The 20,927-nt window shown below is 44.2% G+C and overlaps 2 protein-coding genes across 2 annotated transcripts in view; both read left to right on the top strand.

The window, feature by feature from the left end:
• The first annotated feature begins 7,530 nt into the window (after positions 1-7,530).
• On the top strand, positions 7,531-16,954 carry gal3st4.4 (galactose-3-O-sulfotransferase 4, gene 4). Its single transcript, XM_012953401.2, has 6 exons — positions 7,531-8,052; positions 8,142-8,357; positions 9,799-9,863; positions 13,088-13,192; positions 14,850-15,138; positions 16,099-16,954. Exons 1-6 carry the CDS (start codon positions 7,531-7,533, stop codon positions 16,876-16,878), a joined length of 1,977 nt encoding a protein of 658 aa, XP_012808855.2. The 3' UTR covers positions 16,879-16,954.
• gal3st4.3 (galactose-3-O-sulfotransferase 4, gene 3) overlaps positions 11,983-20,927 on the top strand; it is a 26,179-nt gene continuing 17,234 nt past the window's right edge. Inside the window, exon 1 of the mRNA XM_031899526.1 lies at positions 11,983-12,010. The gene's annotated coding sequence lies outside the window, so the exon portion shown is untranslated. The remainder of the gene's footprint in view (positions 12,011-20,927) is intronic.

The raw sequence follows: 20,927 nt of genomic DNA, 5'->3' as shown, positions 1-20,927 counted from the left end.
CCTGTGTATTCCAGTGTATTTACATGTGTTCCTTCTCTGGAATACTTGGGAATACACAAGAAATACAAGGAAATATTTGGGAATACGTGGGAATAATCAGAAATACATGGGAATACTTTGGGAGTATATAGGAATAAACTGAAATAAATGGGACTTAGGGAATACTTGGGAAGATACAGAAGTATTTGAGAATACACTGGAATACTTGAGAACCCACAGAAATACATAAAAATGCATATTTGGGAATTCATGGGAATCCACAGGAATACATGGGAAGACATGGGGAGACCCAGGAATACACAAGAATACTTGGTAATACACGGAAATACACAGAAATACAAGGGAATACATGGGAATACACAGGAATACCAGGGAATACATGGGAATACACAGGAATACCAGGGAATACATGGGAATACACAGGAATACCAGGGAATACATGGGAATACACAGGAATACCAGGGAATACATGGGAATACACAGAAATACAAGGGAATACATGGGAATACACAGGAATACCAGGGAATACACAGGAATACACAGGAATACCAGGGAATACATGGGAATACACAGGAATACCAGGGAATACATGGGAATACACAGAAATACAAGGGAATACATGGGAATACACAGGAATACCAGGGAATACACAGGAATACACAGGAATACCAGGGAATACATGGGAATACACAGGAATACCAGGGAATACATGGGAATACACAGGAATACCAGGGAATACATGGGAATACACAGGAATACCAGGGAATACATGGGAATACACAGGAATACCAGGAAATACATGGGAATACACAGGAATACCAGGGAATACATGGGAATACACAGGAATACCAGGAAATACATGGGAATACACAGGAATACCAGGGAATACATGGGAATACACAGGTATAGTTGGGAATACATGGGAAAACTTGAGAATACATAGGAATACACGGGAGTATTTGAGAATTCACAGGAATACACAGAAATACTTGGGAATACACAGGTATACATGGGAATACACAAGAATACTTGGTAAAACACAGCAATACATGGGAATACACAGGAATACATGGGAATACACAAGAATACTTGGTAAAACACAGCAATACATGGGAATACACAGGAATACATGGGAATACACAGGAATACTTGGTAAAACACAGCAATACATGGGAATACACAGGAATACATGGGAATACACAGGAATACTTGGGAATACACAGGTATACATGGGAAGACACTGGAATACACAAGAATACACAAGAATACTTGGTAAAACACAGCAATACATGGGAATACACAGGAATACATGGGAATACACAGGAATACTTGGGAATACACAGGTATACATGGGAAGACACTGGAATACACAAGAATACACAAGAATACTTGGTAAAACACAGCAATACATGGGAATACACAGGAATACTTGGGAATACACCAGGATATATTGGAAAACATGGGAATATAGAGGCATATTTGGGAATACTTTGGAATTCACAAGAATACACAGGAAAAATGGGGAATACATGGGAAGACACTGGAATACAAGAATATTTGGTAAAACACAGCAAAACATGGGAATAGACAGGAATACTCACAAGTTTTCCCTTATATTTCCAAAAATTCCTGTGTAAATTAATGGAAATACACAGAGTTAGCAATTGAATATGAGTGTTATAATGATACATACATGTTCCATGGTGTGTGACGCTGTGAGGCAATTAATGGATGGGCCAATAAAACACTCAAAACACTCATTTCTCTATACCTGGTGCATGGCGGAGCCCCCGAAATGTTGCGCACTGTGTGGCATACAGTATAGTTATGGGGGTGAACTCTTTCTGCCCTACCGAATAGTGCCGCTGTTTGTAGGATCCTGCCTACTGTATAAATACTGTGCCAACTTCATGTAATGCCCCCAGAACTCACAGCTCCATAAATACTGTGCCAACTTCATGTAATGCCCCCAGAACTCACATCTCCATAAATACTGTGCCAACTTCATGTAATGCCCCCAGAACTCACATCTCCATAAATACTGTGCCAACTTCATGTAATGCCCCCAGAACTCACAGCTCCATAAATACTGTGCCAACTTCATGTAATGCCCCCAGAACTCACATCTCCATAAATACTGTGCCAACTTCATGTAATGCCCCCAGAACTCACAGCTCCATAAATACTGTGCCAACTTCATGTAATGCCCCCAGAACTCACAGCTCCATAAATACTGTGCCAACTTCATGTAATGCCTCCAGAACTCACAGCTCCATAAATACTGTGCCAACTTCATGTAATGCCTCCAGAACTCACAGCCCCATAAATACTGTGCCAACTTCATGTAATGCCCCCAGAACTCACAGCCCCATAAATACTGTGCCAACTTCATGTAATGCCTCCAGAACTCACAGCCCCATAAATACTGTGCCAACTTCATGTAATGCCTCCAGAACTCACAGCTCCATAAATACTGTGCCAACTTCATGTAATGCCCCCAGAACTCACAGCTCCATAAATACTGTGCCAACTTCATGTAATGCCCCCAGAACTCACAGCTCCATAAATACTGTGCCAACTTCATGTAATGCCCCCAGAACTCACAGCTCCATAAATACTGTGCCAACTTCATGTAATGCCCCCAGAACTCACAGCTCCATAAATACTGTGCCAACTTCATGTAATGCCCCCAGAACTCACATCTCCATAAATACTGTGCCAACTTCATGTAATGCCCCCAGAACTCACAGCTCCATAAATACTGTGCCAACTTCATGTAATGCCCCCAGAACTCACAGCTCCATAAATACTGTGCCAACTTCATGTAATGCCTCCAGAACTCACAGCTCCATAAATACTGTGCCAACTTCATGTAATGCCCCCAGAACTCACAGCTCCATAAATACTGTGCCAACTTCATGTAATGCCTCCAGAACTCACAGCTCCATAAATACTGTGCCAACTTCATGTAATGCCCCCAGAACTCACAGCTCCATAAATACTGTGCCAACTTCATGTCTGGGAAACAGTTTGGCAACCTCAACAGAGGAAAAATACATTTGTTCTTTTTACACAATAAATAATACCCACAGCTCCCTTTTCTATTCACTCTACTAGCCAAAGCCAGGGTCAGACTGGGCCAACGGGACACAGTGAAAAAGGTTGGTGGGCCCTGCCACCCCAGGCCAGGAACTTTTGGCATTTTACCCCCACCCCAGCAAAGAGGTTAATGTGCGATACACAGTGTGTGTTGGGGGGATCTGCAGTTAGAGAATGCACAACTGTGTTGAGGGGGTCCCCAAGGAGGCAGCCCTAGACACCCCAGTTTAACAATGGCCACCGCAGTGGGGGGGCGGGATTAAAATTCTATGGCCCCAATGAAAGAAGCAGTCAGGAACACAGTCATGCTGGGAACTTTTCTCACTGGTCAACATCCAGCATCTAAAGGGGACACTTGGTTTATCTGCTTTACTGTCTCCCATAGCTTGGATGATTAGCCTTTCAAGGTTCTTGGCCTTACAAGAACCACCCCTGATCCATTGACTAACGATCTCTCCACCCTGCTCAGGCAGGGGTGCCAGAGCAGGGAGGAGGGGAGGGCAGCAGGTAAGGGGTCCCAAGGCAGGGAGGGGGTGGGTATCAGTCAGGGTTCCCAGAGTAAGGAAGAGGAGGAGGTGAGGCCTTCAGGCAGTGGGACCCAGGGACAGAGGAGGAAGGTCCCAGTTCACCAAGACAGCAGACAGCAGAGGGAGGAGTTAGAGGAGTAGGGGGGTAGACAGAGGAGGATGAAGAGGGCCCCAGTGAAAAAATGGCGCCTGGTTTTCCAGTGGGGAGAATTCAATGGTTGATGGAGTAGTCAGACAGTGAGACGTGATGTTTGGGGCTCAGTTCCATAGGGTCACTGCTGCCAGGCGCAAACAAGTTTGGGAACAGGTGGCAGAATGTCCATAATTGATATGCATTACGGACACGGGGCATACCTTAGGAGGAGAGTCGGAGGTCCTCTCCCACCTTCTGGACACCATGGGTGAAGGGGTGCGCCGAGAGTTCAAAGGTGAATTCTTGGGCACAGAATTGAGACGGAGGTTTTTTTTCTTAGAACTCTTATTTTTCCTTAGGTAAATCTGTCTCCGCTTGTTTGCTATGCTGAAATGTTGTCTGGACTTGTACCATTAATCAGGAACAGCCGTCAGAAATATCATCAGCTTCTTTGGCCTGAAAAAAAAAAGTATTTTCTCTCTCACCAACTGTTTGAAATGGATCAGCGATGAAAGAACATTTTCCTAACACCGAGCTTAGAAAATAACTCCCAGTCTGCTCACAGATTCATCATCATCTCAGGCTTTAATGGGAAGCATTTAACTACTTCAGCATTTCAGTTCTTGCCCATGTCTCACATCAACCAATGGCTGCAACAAGGAGGCCAATAAAGCAAGATAATGGAGGGCATTGCAGTTGGAAAATGAATTCAAAGGTCTTGGACTTGGATTTTAAATTCTAATGACCTATGGGTCACTCAAGAGGAAATTCAAGAGACTAGAACATGTAGAACTAGTCAAGAGACTAGAACATGCAAAGGCAAACAAAGGTCTTGGACTTGGATTTTAAGTTCTAATGACCTAACAATTAATGTATGGGTCACTCAAGAGGAAATACAAGAGACTAGAACATGTAGAACTAGTCAAGAGACTAGAACATGTAAAGGCACACAAAGGTCTTGGACTTGGATTTTAAGTTCTAATGACCTAACTATTAATGTATGGGTCACTCAAGAGGAAATTCAAGAGACTAGAACATGTAGAACTAGTCAACAGACTAGAACATGTAGAACTAGTCATGAGATTAGAACATGTAAAGGCAAACAAAGTTCTTGGACTTGGATTTTAAGTTCTAATGACATAACTATTAATGTATGGGTCACTCAAGAGGAAATACAAGAGACTAGAACATGTAGAACTAGTCAAGAGACTAGAACATGTAAAGGCACACAAAGGTCTTGGACTTGGATTTTAAGTTCTAATGACCTAACTATTAATGTATGGGTCACTCAAGAGGAAATTCAAGAGACTAGAACATGTAGAACTAGTCAACAGACTAGAACATGTAGAACTAGTCATGAGATTAGAACATGTAAAGGCAAACAAAGTTCTTGGACTTGGATTTTAAGTTCTAATGACATAACTATTAATGTATGGGTCACTCAAGAGGAAATACAAGAGACTAGAACATGTAGAACTAGTCAAGAGACTAGAACATGTAAAGGCCACACAAAGGTCTTGGACTTGGATCTCAAGTTCTAATGACCTAACTATTAATGTATGGGCCACTGAAGAGGAAATTCAAGAGACTAGAACATGTAAAGGCAAACAAAGGTCTTGGAGTTTAAGTTACTGTATAATGACCTAACTATTAATGTATGGGTCACTGAAGAGGAAATTCAAGAGACTGGAACATGTAAAGGCAAACAAAGGTCTTCGAGTTTAAGTTCTAATGACCTAACTATTAATGTATGGGTCACTGAAGAGGAAATTCAAGAGACTAGAACATGTAAAGGCCAACAAAGGTCTTGGATTTTAAGTTCTAATGACCTAACTATTAATGTATGGGTCACTGAAGAGGAAATTCAAGAGACTAGAGCTTGTAAAGGCCAACAAAGGTCTTGGACTTGGATTTTAAGTTCTAATGACCTAACTATTTATATAGTTTTATATGACCCATATAACTATATGGGTCACTCAAGAGGAAATTCAAGAGACTAGAACATGTAAAGGCCAACAAAGGTCTTGTACTTGGATTGTAAAGACACCCAAATGAGCCAATTATGATTAAAAGCTGGAATGTCAGAGACAAATGACCTCTGAGCAGGTCTGTATCCCAGAAAGTGGGTCACATCCAAGTCACAAAATGGAGGACTTGGTTCCTCTATCCAAGGTTGGTTAGAGCTCTAACTACCTTCCCAAGCAGCATTGGATATCCATGTTCTACGCAGTAGAACACCAGACACCTGCAATTATGTTCAATTTTTATAAAAACTGCTGTTAGTAAGTAATTATTGTATCCGCTTACATCTCAAGATGTTTCCAGGCAGGTGTCCTCTGCTAGGTACACCCCAACCATCAGCAGCCTCTTTATATGTGAGCAAATAACATTGTGACTTCAGAAAATATCCGTGATGGGCGGACAAGATGTTAAAAAGACATATCATTCTGGTCATCTTAAGCAAAGTAATGGAGAAGGAACTTAAACTAGGATCTGGTGAAACATCTGTTAGAGACACATAAGCCAGGTGAACTCCTTGCATATCAAGGGCACTTTGCCAAGTCAGTGTTTGTTTTATTATAGTTCCAGGATATGAAACATACACTGGGAAAGAATTTCTTGAAATGTAATTTATTTTATCTGGGTAAAATGCTTTAGAGTGCAAATAACACACATTATTCCATGGTATGATGCTTTAAAGGGCAACTTAAAAACAATGAAATCTTAAGGTTTATGTAACTGCCATTTTCCTTTTCATTCATGTTCCTTTAAAGTAGCTTCCGAGTGACCGTTGCATTAAACTTACAAATAAAGTGTCAATCAAACAAACACCCGTTTCCCCTGTGGTTGTCAGGCAAGGTCACATAATGGTTCGCGGGTGCGCGCGTTTGTCCTGGTGTGAGTCAGTGCCGGCATACTGAATGCGGCGGTGCGGGCATGCGGGTGGTTGGATGCCACGCACGTGCGCGCGTCAAAACAGACGCCGTGCATGCCCAGAGAGATGCCACGCGCGACCAGACAGACGGCATTCGCGACCAGACGCTGCGCGCGACCAGACAGATGCCTCACGTGACCAGACAGACGCCGCGTGTGCCCAGACAGACGCCGCGCACGACCAGACAGACACCGTGCACGACCAGACAGATGCCGCGCGCAACCAGACAGCCGCCGCGCACAACCAGACAGACGCCGCGTATGACCAGAAAGATGCCACGCGCGACCAGACAGACGCCGCGCACGACCAGACAGATGCCGCGTATGACCAGACAGATGCCACGCACGCCCAGACAGATGCCGCGCACGACCAGACAGAGGCTGCGCGCAACCAGACAACCGCCGCGCATGACCAGACAGACGCCGCGCACGTCGGGACTAACGCTGCACGCATGTGCATTACAGATAAATGGATGCTGAGGCCTAGTCACTTTGCGAAGTGATCGCTGTTGCCTGCAACTGACACTGAGCGTTTGAATCTTTGACTGATCTTGTGTTCCCAACCTCTGCCCGGTTTTGATCCGTTACTCCTGTCTTGACCGACCTTCTGCCTGCCCGACTATGCTTTTATTTGCTGATTCCATTCGGACGCCCGGTTCTTTTGCGGCATTCCTGCCACTCCTCCACAGGTACCAGTCCTGTTCCTATCCCCAGTGACTGTTCTACCCTGTGGGAGGTGTAGGTGAAGCTAAATTATCTCCAGCTCCTTCCGGAGAAGCAAGCCCATCCTTAAAGGTATGGTGATGTTTGTGATAGTATCACTTCGCCAAGGAAAATATGGAGGAATCTGGGGGTGAATCTTCCATTGAACAGCTGACCCAACAACTGGCTGCTCTGACCCAAACTGTTCAAGACCTACAGGGGGGGTATCATCAAGTACAGAATCAGCTGCAGGCTCTCACCGCTGCAGGGGGCCCTCCTGCTTCAGCTGCCACTCCTCCTGACCCTTCCTTGAACCCCGTACTTACTCCACTGAGCGCGCCAAAGTGGGGGTTGCGATTTCCCTTCTTTTTGGAGAACCCCAGTCCTGGGCTCACTGTCTCCTGGAGCAACGTAGTCCTCTCCTCTGTGACTTTTCAGGTTGCTATGACAAGTTTGTACGACGATCCTAAGAGGGCTGAAACCGCTGAGGCCACCTTAAGAACTCTACAGCGGGGCAAGAGACCTGTAGAGGAATATGTTTCTGACTTTCGAAGGTATGCTTCCGACACTGAGCGGAATGAAGCCGCTCTTAAGCATCAATTTCGCCTTGGCCTTTCCAATTCTTTAAAAGATGAGCTGGCTCATGTGGGCACTTACGTAAAATAGCTGCTGTTCTGGACTGGCCTTCCCCTAATAATCGCAAAGCTGTTCAACGATTTATTGGATTTGCAAACTTCTACCGCAAGTTTTCCAAGATTATCTCCCCCATCACGGACCTCACCAGCTCCCTTAAAAGTTTCCATTGGTCTTCTGAAGCACAACTTGCCTTTGACGAGTTAAAAAGAAGGTTTACCACCGCACCCATTCTTAGACATCCAGATCCATCGCTCACTTTTCCCGTGGAAGTAGATGCTTCCAAATCCGCCATCGGTGCTGTGCTGTCTCAAAGACCAGTTGATGGGGTACTTCTTCACCGACTGCCTTCTTTTCTAGAAAATTTTCTCCATCAGAACAGAACTAGGACGTAGGAGACCGCGAACTACTCGCTATCAAGTCTGCTTTTGAAGAGTGGCGCCATCTATTAGAAGGGGCTAGCCATCCTATTTTGTTTTTTTTCTGATCACAAGAACCTAGAATATTTACGCACAGCCAAGAGACAAGTTAAAAAGAAGGTTTACCACCGCACCCATTCTTAGACATCCAGATCCATCACTCGCTTTTACCCTGGAAGAAGATGCTTCCAAATCCGCCATCGGTGCTGTGCTGTCTCAAAGACCAGTTGATGGGGTACTTCTTCACCCGACTGCCTTCTTTTCTAGAAAACTTTTTCCATCAGAATGGAACTACAATGTAGGAGACCGCGAACTACTCGCTATCAAGTCTGCTTTTGAAGAGTGGCGCCATCTATTAGAAGCGGGTAGCCATCCTATTTTGTTTTTTTTCTGATCACGAGAACCTACAATATTTACGCACAGCCAAGAGGTTGCGATCTAGACAGGTGAGATGGGCACTTTTTTTCCCCCGGTTTAGCTTCCATGTTACTTTCAGACCTAAGGTCTAAGGTTTCAGATCTAAGGTTTCTAGATCCGAAGCCGATAATCTCCCCTCTTCTGGGGATTTTTTGTATCATGAGGGCAAGGTTTTTGTTCCCAAAGAACTACGGCTTGAGGTATTGAAGTTCTGTTCTGTCATGACCACCCTCTGTCTGGACATTTTGGTTTTCACAAGACTTTGGAGCGATATTTTTTTTGGCCTGGGTTGATAAAGATTGTCAACGTTTTGTTCTCTCGTGTGACCCCTGTGCTCGTTTTAAGGGTTCTCATTCTTGTCCCTTGGGTCTACCTCAGCCTCTTCCTGTTCCTAAAGGACTGGGCAGAGTATTTCTATGGACTTTATCGTGGATCTTCCTTGTTCAGGGGGACACAATACTATTTTTGTGATAGTTGACAGATTTTCTAAGATGGCACACTTTATTCCCCTAAAAGGATTACCCTCCTCCTCCTGCTGTTACAGCAGGTATTTATCAAGGAGATTTTTTGTCTTCATGGCTTTCCCAGGGATATTGTCTCAGATCGAGGTCCTCAGTTCACATCTCGGTTCTGGAGGGCACTTTGCCATGGTCTGCAGATTCGTCCAAACCAATAGCCAGACGGAACGTACAAACCAGACTCTTGAACGTTACATCCGTTGTTTTTCGTCCTATATACAAGATGATTGGACCACCTTACTCCCAATGTCGGAGTTTCTCTATAATAATTCTTTGCATTCCTCAACCAAGCAAACACCATTCTTTGATAATTATGGTTTTCATCCAGTCTCCTTACCCGATTTGTTGAGGTATCTGTTCCGGCTGTTCAAGATAGACTTGTATTTTTAAGTGAAAATTTCAAGAATCTTCAACAGATGGTTCATCGTGCCCAGGGGAGTTTTAAGACCTTTGCTGACAGGAAGCTCTGTGGGGGGTGTAGGTGAGGCTAAATTATCTCCAGCTCCTTCCGGAGAAGCAAGCCCATCCTTAAAGGTGACATTTGTGATAGTCACATTTACAATCCCAGCACTTGGCAATGCGCCACTCGATCTCAGGTTCAAGATCACTATCAATGTTGGCAGATAATCCTTGTTAAATTGCCAGTTTGTGCAACATGGCACACTCAATGACAATGTCTGAAACCTTCCTGGGGGAGTAAAGTAGAGCTCCCACAGTGACTAGGGTTGACACCCAGCCATTATTTTATTGGCCTAGCCAGCAAATTGCCAGCCTTTAAAGGCAGAAAGGCAAAAGGTGGCTTTCCCTTTTAAAGCCTAGAGAACCCTAATCCCTCTGGCCAGTTACTGGACTCTTCCTGGTCTCCTTCTTGGAGCCTCTGACTGCTTTACTAACTACCCTGATCCTACCTCTCACTCCTACAGGCTTTGTCAAACTCACTTTACCTACTGAGGCCTACCTCCATCCCAGGATCATCAGTAAACCACCTCATCCAAAATGTGGGGACCAGAGAGACAGAAGATATGGTGGCTTTCCCTTTTAAAGTCTAGAGAACCCAAACCCCTCTGGCCAGTTACTGGACTCTTCCTGGTCTCCTTGTTGGAGCCTCTGACTGCTTTGCTAACTACCCTGATCCTACCTCTCACTCCTAGAGACTTTGTCAAACTCACTTTACCTACTGAGGCCTACTTCTATCCCAGAATCATCAGTACACCGCCTTCTCTAACAACTGGGGACCAAAGAGACAGAAGATGTGGTGGCTTTTCCTTCTAAAGAATAGAGAACCCTAACCCCTCTGGCCAGTAACTGGACTCTTCCTGGTCTCCTTGTTGGAGCCTCTGACTGCTTTACTAACTACCCTGATCCTACCTCTCACTCCTAGAGACTTTGTCAAACTCACTTTACCTACTGAGGCCTACTTCTATCCCAGAATCATCAGTACACCACCTTCTCTAACAAGTGGGGACCATAGAGACAGAAGATATGGTGGCTTTCCCTTTTAAAGTCTAGAGAACCCTAACCCCTCTAGCCAGTTACTGAACTCTTCCTGGTCTCCTTGTTGGAGCCTCTGACTGCTCTACTAACTACCCTGATCCTATCTCTCACTCCTAGAGACTTTGTAGAACTCACTTTACCTACTGAGGCCTACTTCTATCCCAGAATCATCAGTACACCACCTTCTCTAACAAGTGGGGACCATAGAGACAGAAGATATGGTGGCTTTCCCTTTTAAAGTCTAGAGAACCCTAACCCCTCTAGCCAGTTACTAAACTCTTCCTGGTCTCCTCGTTGGAGCCTCTGACTGCTCTACTAACTACCCTGATCCTATCTCTCACTCCTAGAGACTTTGTAGAACTTACTTTACCTACTTAGGCCTACCTCCATCCCAGGATCGTCAGTACACCACCTTCTCTAACAAGTGGGGACCATAGAGACAGAAGGCGGCTTTTCCTTTTAAAGACTAGAAAACCCTGATCCCCTTTGGCCAGTTACTGAACTGCCAGGGAAATACTTTAATCCAGGAATGGAAAACATCTCCCCCTCACCACTGTAGATACTGTAGCTCCAAGCTGTCCAAAACCCTCCTGGGGAACTACCTGAAATAAAGGCTAGCAAAACTCTTACTCTCCTACACTAGAGCAAAAGGTGGAGGAAGATAGACTTTGCTTCTTTTTCTCACATGCTTAGGTCTACTTTGGTAAACATAATGTTGCAGAATGTTCTAGAATTGTTTGCCCCTCAACAAATTCGCTCCCTAAATATGGATAATATGAATGCAATCTTTCTCTGAATATTAAACTTGGAAGGGATGTTTGTCTGCTGATATCACACCTTACCCGTCCACCACCCCCGCCATTAAGGGCAGTTTTCTCAACAGGGGTAGAATAGATGTATTGTGTGTACAAAGCAGGCAGAACCATACTTTATTGTAAGCCTATATACACTAAAAACAATCCATCAGGACTGGGCAGGGGTGGGTTGGCTCACCAAAGCTTTTGTACAAACACCCTCCCTCAAGCATCTCTTTATACCCATAGGTACAGGCGTTCCTGTGTATATACAGGGATTATGTGCCACATATATTGCAAAGGGTCCTAAGCCATCAGAGCTGTACCTGCGCGTATACAGGTGAGAGCCTTTTCTCTAATACATAGTACGGGGCACAAAATGCCTTAAGGGTCTTTAGTGCATTGGTAAGGGTAGGGGTGCAGGGGTTTGTTTGTAATATGTGCCCCCCCCCATTGTATTTCTACTTAATATATTATATGATTTAGTATTGAGCATTTGGTTCTAACTATTAATATATATAGGTGTATTCCTATTGTGTATATGTACAGTGAATGTATAAAGGTGTACAAGATAAGCTGGTATTTGGTCTAGAGGGTCCATCCCCTCCCAATATGATAGAAATACAAGTACAAATGAGATGTGGGTGCTTTGGTTTGCTTCTACATTGTAAGCTGATATTGGAAGCAACGTATCTATGGCTGCTGAAGACGTAAAATGATGTTGGAGAATCAAATCCACCTAGGGGGTATCATCGTTACAGGGGGATCTTGTCAGTCCGGGGGTCCAAATGGCTGATATTTGTATGGATAAATGTAAGATTGGGATCTACAAACAAGTCGGCTACTCATAATCTTACTAAGGACCAAGGCACATCATTAATGGATACAGCCTTGGGGGGACTTTAATGCAATAAAAAGCTCAGCAGGGGCACTCAATGCCAGTCAGCAGCGGGAAAGGATAACACTTTAGGGGGCTTCTCCTTCTGGAATCCGGGTTATGCTCAACAAAACAGAAGGATTACGTTGATCTAATGACTTTTCTACGTTCTGCAACCCAATCCCCCCTCTCTATTCCTCTCTACACTCTTTCCCTATCAGGTCTCAATAAATGTATAAATCATTACTGCTCTGTCATAGGCGTAATTGTTTCTATATCATATCCACAAACAATGTACCTACCCCAGAGACCCATAACTTATAACCCATAACATCCCACACCGAGTATTTGTGCCTTAGGTGCATAAAATGCCCAACTGGGATATTCTCCAGTAGCTTCATAGACCTGTTACCAGCTTTAACAAGGAAATATGCGTTATACTTGGAATAATACTGGAAAGTTTGTTGGAATGCCAGCGTACATAGGGGCACATTATGTTTCTGGTGCTTTAACATCGGTGCACTCTCATCTCCTTTCCAGAACCATGAGGTTACTACAGCTCCTTCCCATCCTTTGGAAAGGATTATTTGTCCTTTTGGTCCTCGGTTTTGTTGTTCAGTTCCTGGGAAAGCGTTTACAGGAAAGGTGAGTGTTCTGGAGTCCACGATTCTATTTGACAGATGCCCATGGGTCTCACCAATAGCATGTTCCTTTGGCCTATCAACTTGCTATAGGTAGTTGTAGTAGGACTGATGCAACAGACCCACCTCTTCTTACTAATGGCTGTCCAGCTGGAGGCTTAGCGTAACATGTGACCATCCTAGGCTTTTCATAGGACAGACATAATTTAGGCTTCATCAGTCAAGAGTCAGACTGGAACATTCAGTTACCAAATGGCACAAATAAGTTGTTTGATGAAAGACAAAGAATGATAGGACAGGAGATAGTGTTTATGTAGGGAGAGGAGGCAGAACAATGGACCAGGTTGAGGGTTGACTGTAGAAGACTTTGGCCCCAAGGTCCAGGAGATATATGGTCTGCTAGTTCTTAATATTATACAAGAATTGGCAGCTAAAATAGCTAAATAGCATCTTATTGTGGGGAAAGTAAAGAAGAGGGGGATCTAGGGTCTCCCTATGTGACCGAAGGGCTCTCGGACACAGAAATTGTGTCTAACAATCAAAAGATCTATTCTAATGCTGTTAGCCTATCAACTTGCTATAGGTAGTGGGCTGTCCAGCTGGAAGCTTAGGAGAAGGTTCAGGAGATATATGGTCTGGCAGTTCTTGATATTATACAAGAATTGAAGCTTAGCGTAACATGTGACCATCCAAGGCTTTTCATAGGACAGACACAATTTAGGCTTCATCAATCAAGAGTCAGACTGGAACATTCAGCTACCAAATGGCACAAATAAATTGTTTGATGAAAGACAAAGAAAAATGGACCAGGTTTAGGGTTGACTGTAGAAGACTTTGGCCCCAAGGTCCAGGAGATTTATGGTCTGGCAGTTCTTGATATTATACAAGAATTGGCAGCAGCTAAAACACTAAAAAAAAAAAGCTAAATAGCATCTTTTTGTGGGGTAGAATAAAGAAGAGGGGGATTTAGGGTCTCCGCAGGGCTCTTGGCCACAGAAACTGTCTAACAATCAGAGGCCCCTTTCTAATGCTGTTAGCCTATCAACTTGCTATAGGTAGTTGTAGTAGGACTGATGCAACTCACCCACCTCTACTTATTAATGGCTGTCCAGCTGGAGGCTTAGCGTAACATGTGACCATCCAAGGCTTTTTATAGGCTTTTTTTATGTACTTAAGACTCTTAAGAGCCAGGCACAATTTAGGGGCTTGCCTCCATTTTAGGCTTCATCAGTCAAGAGTCAGATTGAAACATTCAGCTACCAAATGGCACAAATAAGTTGTCTGATGAAAGACAAAGAGTGATAGGACAGGAGATATTGTTTATGTAGGGAGAGGAGGCAGAACAATGGACCAGGTTTAGGGTTGACTGTAGAAGACTTTGGCCCCAAGGTCCAGGAGATATATGGTCTGGCAGTTCTTGATATTATACAAGAATTAGCAGCTTTAAAACAGCTAAATAGCCTCTTTTTGTGGGGAAAGTAAAGAAGAGGGGGATCTAGGGTCTCCCTAAGTGACCGAAGGGCTCTCGGCCAGAGAAATTGTGTCTAACAATCCTATTCTAATGCCGTTAAACATTTTCGTCTATCCAGTTGTGTTGTTACTCATTCTATTATATCTTTATATATATATCTGGAGGATGATACATGACATTTCCTTTCTAGCCCCCCTCAGACATTCACTCTACTGCCCCCATTCTCCACACCCTCAACACCAACGTGTCAACCAAGCTCTCACATAGTGTTCCTGAAGACCCACAAGACTGCTGGCAGCACCGTACTGAATGTGCTTCACCGTTATGGGGACAGGAACTCACTTACGTTTGCTCTACCCCAGAAGTATCAGTTCAACTACCCCAGCTTCTTCAAGGTTGACATGGTAAAAGGATATGATGAAGTTAACAAGACAACGTATGATCTCCTGTGCCACCATATGCGCTTCAATCTCCCAGAGGTAAGGGAACCAAGATGGATTGGAACAGGTTCCTTGAGGATGAGGTTCTTTGGGTATCGTTCCTATGGACATTGTGTATAAATAGCTGGTTATGGGATGCCCGATAGTGGCCATTTCTCTACCACTAAAATGACCCACGTGGCATTACCCTAAAAAATACCCTGAACTTTCTGGCTTTCTCCTTGGTCTTGATCTCAACTCCAGTGAGGGCCATCAGGCCCCGACAGTCATGAGGGTATATTATATACAATATTAATTAGGTAATATTGTATATAACATACCCTCATGACTGTCGGGGCCTGATGGCCCTCACTGGAGTTGAGATCAAGACCAAGGAGAAAGCCAGAAAGTTCAGGACCAAGAAGCAAGTTCCGAAAGTCCAGTGCATGGTATCAAGTCTCTTACTTCAATTCAGGCAGAGGGTCATGGCAATCAGCATAGGCAGGAATGAAGTAGGGGGTTAGAAACTGGTAGATGAAGACAAGATAGTAATTTAGGCACACCCAGGAACTTTCAGAAAAAAGGCCTATATTCAGAAAATGAACTTGGGTCTTGGGCGTCTCTTTATTTTGAATCTTCGTGCCGAAACGTGACATGATGACATAAGCGTTGCAGCCATGGGTGCCGCCATTTTGAAAATGAAGCAGAGTGCTCCTTACAATCCCTGACTATCACGGAATTAGAAGTCACTGAGGAGCTCCATGGTCAAATAAATGCCCAAGATTTTGGTTGGAGATGGTACATTATTTCATAAAATAACTGATCATATTGATCACCCGTTAACCACTGGACATCGCTAAACATTTGCTAAGGATGATGTATTATAGATAGATAGATGATGATGATAGATAGATAGATAGATAGATAGATGGCATTGAGGGGTATCAAATGAGCTCTACAATGGTCAGTGTGTGAGACTATATGTTACTGAACTGTATATAAATGTATTTTTCTCTCCAGGTCAGGAAGCTGATGCCCGCAGACTCCTTCTACTTCACAATCCTACGGGATCCAGCCACCTTGGCAGAGTCTTCTTTCTCTTATTATCATTCGGTTTCATCTGCCTTTAAGAAAGCCCCCAACTTAACAGAGTTCATAGCCCACCCTACTCACTACTACAAACCAGGGGAAAATGGAAACCAATTTGCCCACAACTTTCAGTGGTTCGACCTGGGACTGGACCCTGACACCCCATTCAATGAATCTCTGGTCAGAGCAGAAGTCAGGAAGATAGAGAGGACTTTCCAACTAGTCCTACTCTCTGAGTACTTTGATGAATCAATGGTCCTTCTGAAGGAAGAACTGTGCTGGGATCTTGATGATGTGGTGACCTTTAAACTCAATGCTCGTGAGGCTTCCACACCACTGGAAGAAAGAGAGACAGAGATGTTGAGGGCCTGGAATGCCCTAGACTGGTATCTTTATGTCTACTTCAACCGTACCTTCTGGGAGAAAGTAGAGAGATTTGGGAGGGAGAGGATGGACACAGAAGTTAGGAAGTTGAAAGAAAGAAGACAAGAGCTAGTTGAGATATGTCTTGAAGGGTCGAACCCTGTAAGAGCGAATGAAATCAAAGAAAAGAGCATTAAACCATTCCAGTTTGGCCAGGAGAAGATCATGGGGTGGGTGGTGAAAATGGATCTTGAGCCAAGCACCCGGGCCTGGTGTGTTCAAATGGTAACTCCAGAGCTGAGGTACAAGGACATTCTGGGTGCAAGGCAGTTTCCAGGAGCTGTATGAAAGGGGCCTAAGGCAGCAGGACCTCAGTGAAGCTTCTATGGTCCTAAAGTCTCTAGTAGAATTAAGTCTAAAGCAACTGGAGTTTTCTTGATAAGATTTCACCACTCGTCCGAGTGGCTTCTTCAGTTCAGTTGTAGGGAACCATTCGAACCATTGTGATTGGATGCCTGTGACTGTATTACCCTCAAGGGTTTACATGCCAGGGAATTCCCTACCACTCACTTGAACTGAAGAAGCCACTCGGATGAGCAGTGAAACGTTTTGAGAAAACTCAGAAAAGTCCAGTTGCTTTAGACTTAATTCTACCATATACTGTATATCATGACCTGGATGGATGAGAACCTTCATAGACACATTGTAGGGTCCTAGAAGTGTTTTAGGTTAAAAAATGGAGCTGTTATTGAGGTGGGTTTTAGCAATAAAGGTAACTATTGTTGGGTTTATTTGACATCAGACCCATAAGACATCTACACTGCTTTTACATGAATGTGATTCATCTAGTAAGGTGGGGACTGTTGGTGAGAAAGACTTGCCCCCCTCACCCCAAGGAATGGAACTGCCCTCAGATGTGACTGTCAGTGCCCAGATGGCCACCCAAGGTGCAAGTGGAAGATGTTGAGCACAATGATGCACCTTACATCTGCAGCCGCTCCAACCGGCACATCATTCATGGTTGGGCATGGCCATGGGTTGCCTACATGGTTGCCCTATGTCAGCAGGGGTCACTAGGTGCTTTCTGGCCAACTACATACAGACAAGCATCGCTTAGGGGCAGATTTTTTTTTATTTTCAAATTTCACTTAACTCATTTTCCCGAATGTCTAATATTTACTAATAGTGACGAGCGAATCTGTCCCGTTTTGCTTCACCATAAAATTCGCAAAACAGCAAGAAAATTTGCGAAACGCATTTGTCACGTGAGTTTTTTTGTCACTCGCGTCTATTTTTTGTCTCCCTCACTTTTTTGCTGCGACTGCGCCCAATTTTGACATTGTTGCGCCCTTTTTTGACGCGACCGTGCCCTTTTTTGACTTGACCATGCCCAATTTTGACATGAATGCGCCCTTTTTTACTTGACCGTGCCCTTTTTTGACATGACCATGTCCTTTTTTGATGTAACCGCGCCCAATTTGAAACAACATTCCGTGAAAATTTGCAGCGGAAAAATTAGTTGTCTGGAATTTTGTCTCTCACGTCTATTTTTTGTTGCTCGCATCTATTTTTTGTCGCCCGCACTTTTTTGACTCAACCACACCTTTTTTTTTCACGACCGTGCCATTTTTTTGACGCAACTACGCCCAATTTGACTTGAAATTTCCGTGAAAATTTGCAGCGGAAAAAATCGTTGCTTGGAATTTTTTTGTCGCTCGTGTCTATTTTTTGTCTCCTGCACAAAAAAATTCCAGACAACGAATTATCCGCGGCGAATTTTCACGGATGTTTCGAGAAACTATTCGCCAATGGCGAAATGCGGAAATTTGCTGCAAATCCATGCCTGGTGAAAAAATTCGCACATCCCTATTTACTAATAAAAGTCACTAAGAAAAGTCGCTGCGAGAAAAGTCGGAAAAAACTCAACATTTTCTCAAATTGTTGCCCTGGAAATCCAGACTTTATCAAACTGCCTCAGCGACAATTAGAAAAAGTCGAGTTTTCGGACGAAACCCAGCGAAAATCTGCCATTGATTTCTACATGAACTCGGCAATAGCGATGAGCGAACCTGTCCCGTTTCGCTTCAGTGAAAAATTCGCAAAATTTTTGGAACGTGGCCTTTTTTGACGCACGCGGCATTCTTTGACACGCCCGTGACTTTTTTTACTTGACCACGCCTATTTTGACGTGACCGTGAATTTTTGAGGCGGAGTTTCGCTGAAGTTTCGCAAAACAATTAGCCAATGGTGAACTGCAGAATTTCGCTGCGAATCCACGGCTGCCAAAACAATCCGCCCATCACTATTCGCCAAATTTAACCTGGTGAATTGTTGAATTCGGATTTTTAGCCATTTAGACACATAGTAAATTTCGAAAATGTTACATCATTTTTTCTCTGCGACTAGTGATGAGCAGAAATTCGCCGCTATAAATTTGATCTAAATTCACCGCTGAAAAATTTGTTGTCTGGATTTTTTTTTTGCCGCTCACGTCTATTTTTATGTCGCCTGCCCTTTTTTGACGAGACCGCGCCCAGTTTAATGTGAAACTTCCGCGAGAATTCGCCGCGGAATTTTTTTTGTCTCTCGCCTTTTTTGTTGTGAAAATATATATACACTGTATATGTATAAACACAAGTACAAATAAAATAAATGTTCGCTGCCCAATAATCTGTATCTTCACACTGTACAATCTATGGCAAATCCCAATAGTAATAGTAGCTGGGCCTCATTCTCTCACTCACTTATATGGAGAAATGTTAAGCAAGATGGCAGCGTCTCCTCCTCTTCTGGTTCCATCATTTCCTTTTTGACAGGAAGCTCCTCCCCTGATCCACTAACGATCTCCTTTTGGATTGTAAGCTCTAACGCACAGGGCCATCTATCCCTTATGTATCCGCCATGTCTATATGATCTCTATATGTTTAACATATACATCCTTCTGTTGTACAGTGCTGAAAAATATATTTTGCTTTACAAATATAGGGACCCATAGGGTTAATATGCCCCTATGGCTTTACTTCCCTACCTCTTCACACCTTTACTGTCATTTGGCAGAGCCCTCTATACTCAGGTTACAGTTCTAACACTATCCCTTATAGGTTAGTCAGGTTGACCACGCCCCCTGCAGACTGATATAGTGCCTAGCAGGAGGCGTGGCTTTCTCTTTTGGCTGCATGCTGTGTCCCAAGCAGAACTCCATCTGAGCCTGGAGGCAGATTAGGCCCCAGAAGCCATTTGTACCCTAGGGGACCATTTACCCTAGTGAAAGTCGGGGACAGGGCCCCGTGAATGAGGATAAGTAAGCACAGCAGCACATTTCATAGCACTCTCTAGGAGAAGTGAGCACAGTCAGCTTTATCTAGAAAGGGCAGCCATTAGCCCCACCATAGGAGATACTAAGGGTTTAGCCTACCCCAGGCTCTGTATGCCTTGCTGTAGGGAACACAGTTAAGACAAAGGATTAGGCAGTATTTACCCCTGAACCACTGTTGGCTGTAGGGATCCGTTCCAGTAAAGGGCATCCATCTTGGGACTCCCGGCTACTACCTCTGCATATCTCCAGTGTGGGCTACACTGTCTCTAAAGGTCACAACTGCTAATTACCACTTCAACTGCTTGTGAGTATATGATTACCCTGCTTAATACCTGTGTAACAATAAATCTGTATTATAGTTCACCATAAGAATCCTCTGGCGTCCATTTCTATCTATTGCACCACACAACCTCAGCTAGTTGTAGTTCAACAACACCCTCACTCCATAGTAAATCTCCCACTTAGCGGAGGCCCATGCCTAAGTATTAAGGAGTCGCATGTAACACATGCTCTACACTACGCTACTAGCCTGGATTTGCCTTATCTAAGTCAAAATAGTGTTACATTTGGCGCCCAACGTGCTTTTTGAACCGTTATATTCATTCCGGAGCCATTGCCTTGAGGGGACTGAGTAGCTGTGTGTGTCGCACACGGTTGGCAAAAGGTGCCGCAGGCCTGATCGTAAATACTGATAAGTAATTGGCCGTGGGTTCGGGCTTGAGGATTCTACCCGAGTATCCCCATTGGCTGTTGAAACTGTTCATCATTTTGCTGCATTTTGGCGCTCTTTTCTCTAAAATCTCGCGTGACACGAGCCTGTTTGCGAGATTTCTCGGGGTGGGGTCCGAGACATACGTCACGGCGGCCATCTTGTGACTCTCATCTGAAGTGTGTTAAGCGGCTGCCTGCACACAAATGACACCTATTTGGCCACCTCCCCCGGTCATTCAACCTCTACTAGCGGCTGCAGAGAGGACAAGCCGGGCCCAGGACCAGCGGCTGCGGCCTGGGATCACGGAACGGGAGAGGGGCCTACTAAATTGTGAATACCCCACGGCTGTGGGAGCCCACTACTACTCAC

This window comes from Xenopus tropicalis, chromosome 3, assembly GCF_000004195.4.
Source record: "Xenopus tropicalis strain Nigerian chromosome 3, UCB_Xtro_10.0, whole genome shotgun sequence".
Taxonomy (NCBI): domain Eukaryota; kingdom Metazoa; phylum Chordata; class Amphibia; order Anura; family Pipidae; genus Xenopus; species Xenopus tropicalis.
The sequence above is the reverse complement of the archived record's forward strand: the minus strand, read 5'-3'. Positions and strand labels throughout refer to the sequence as shown.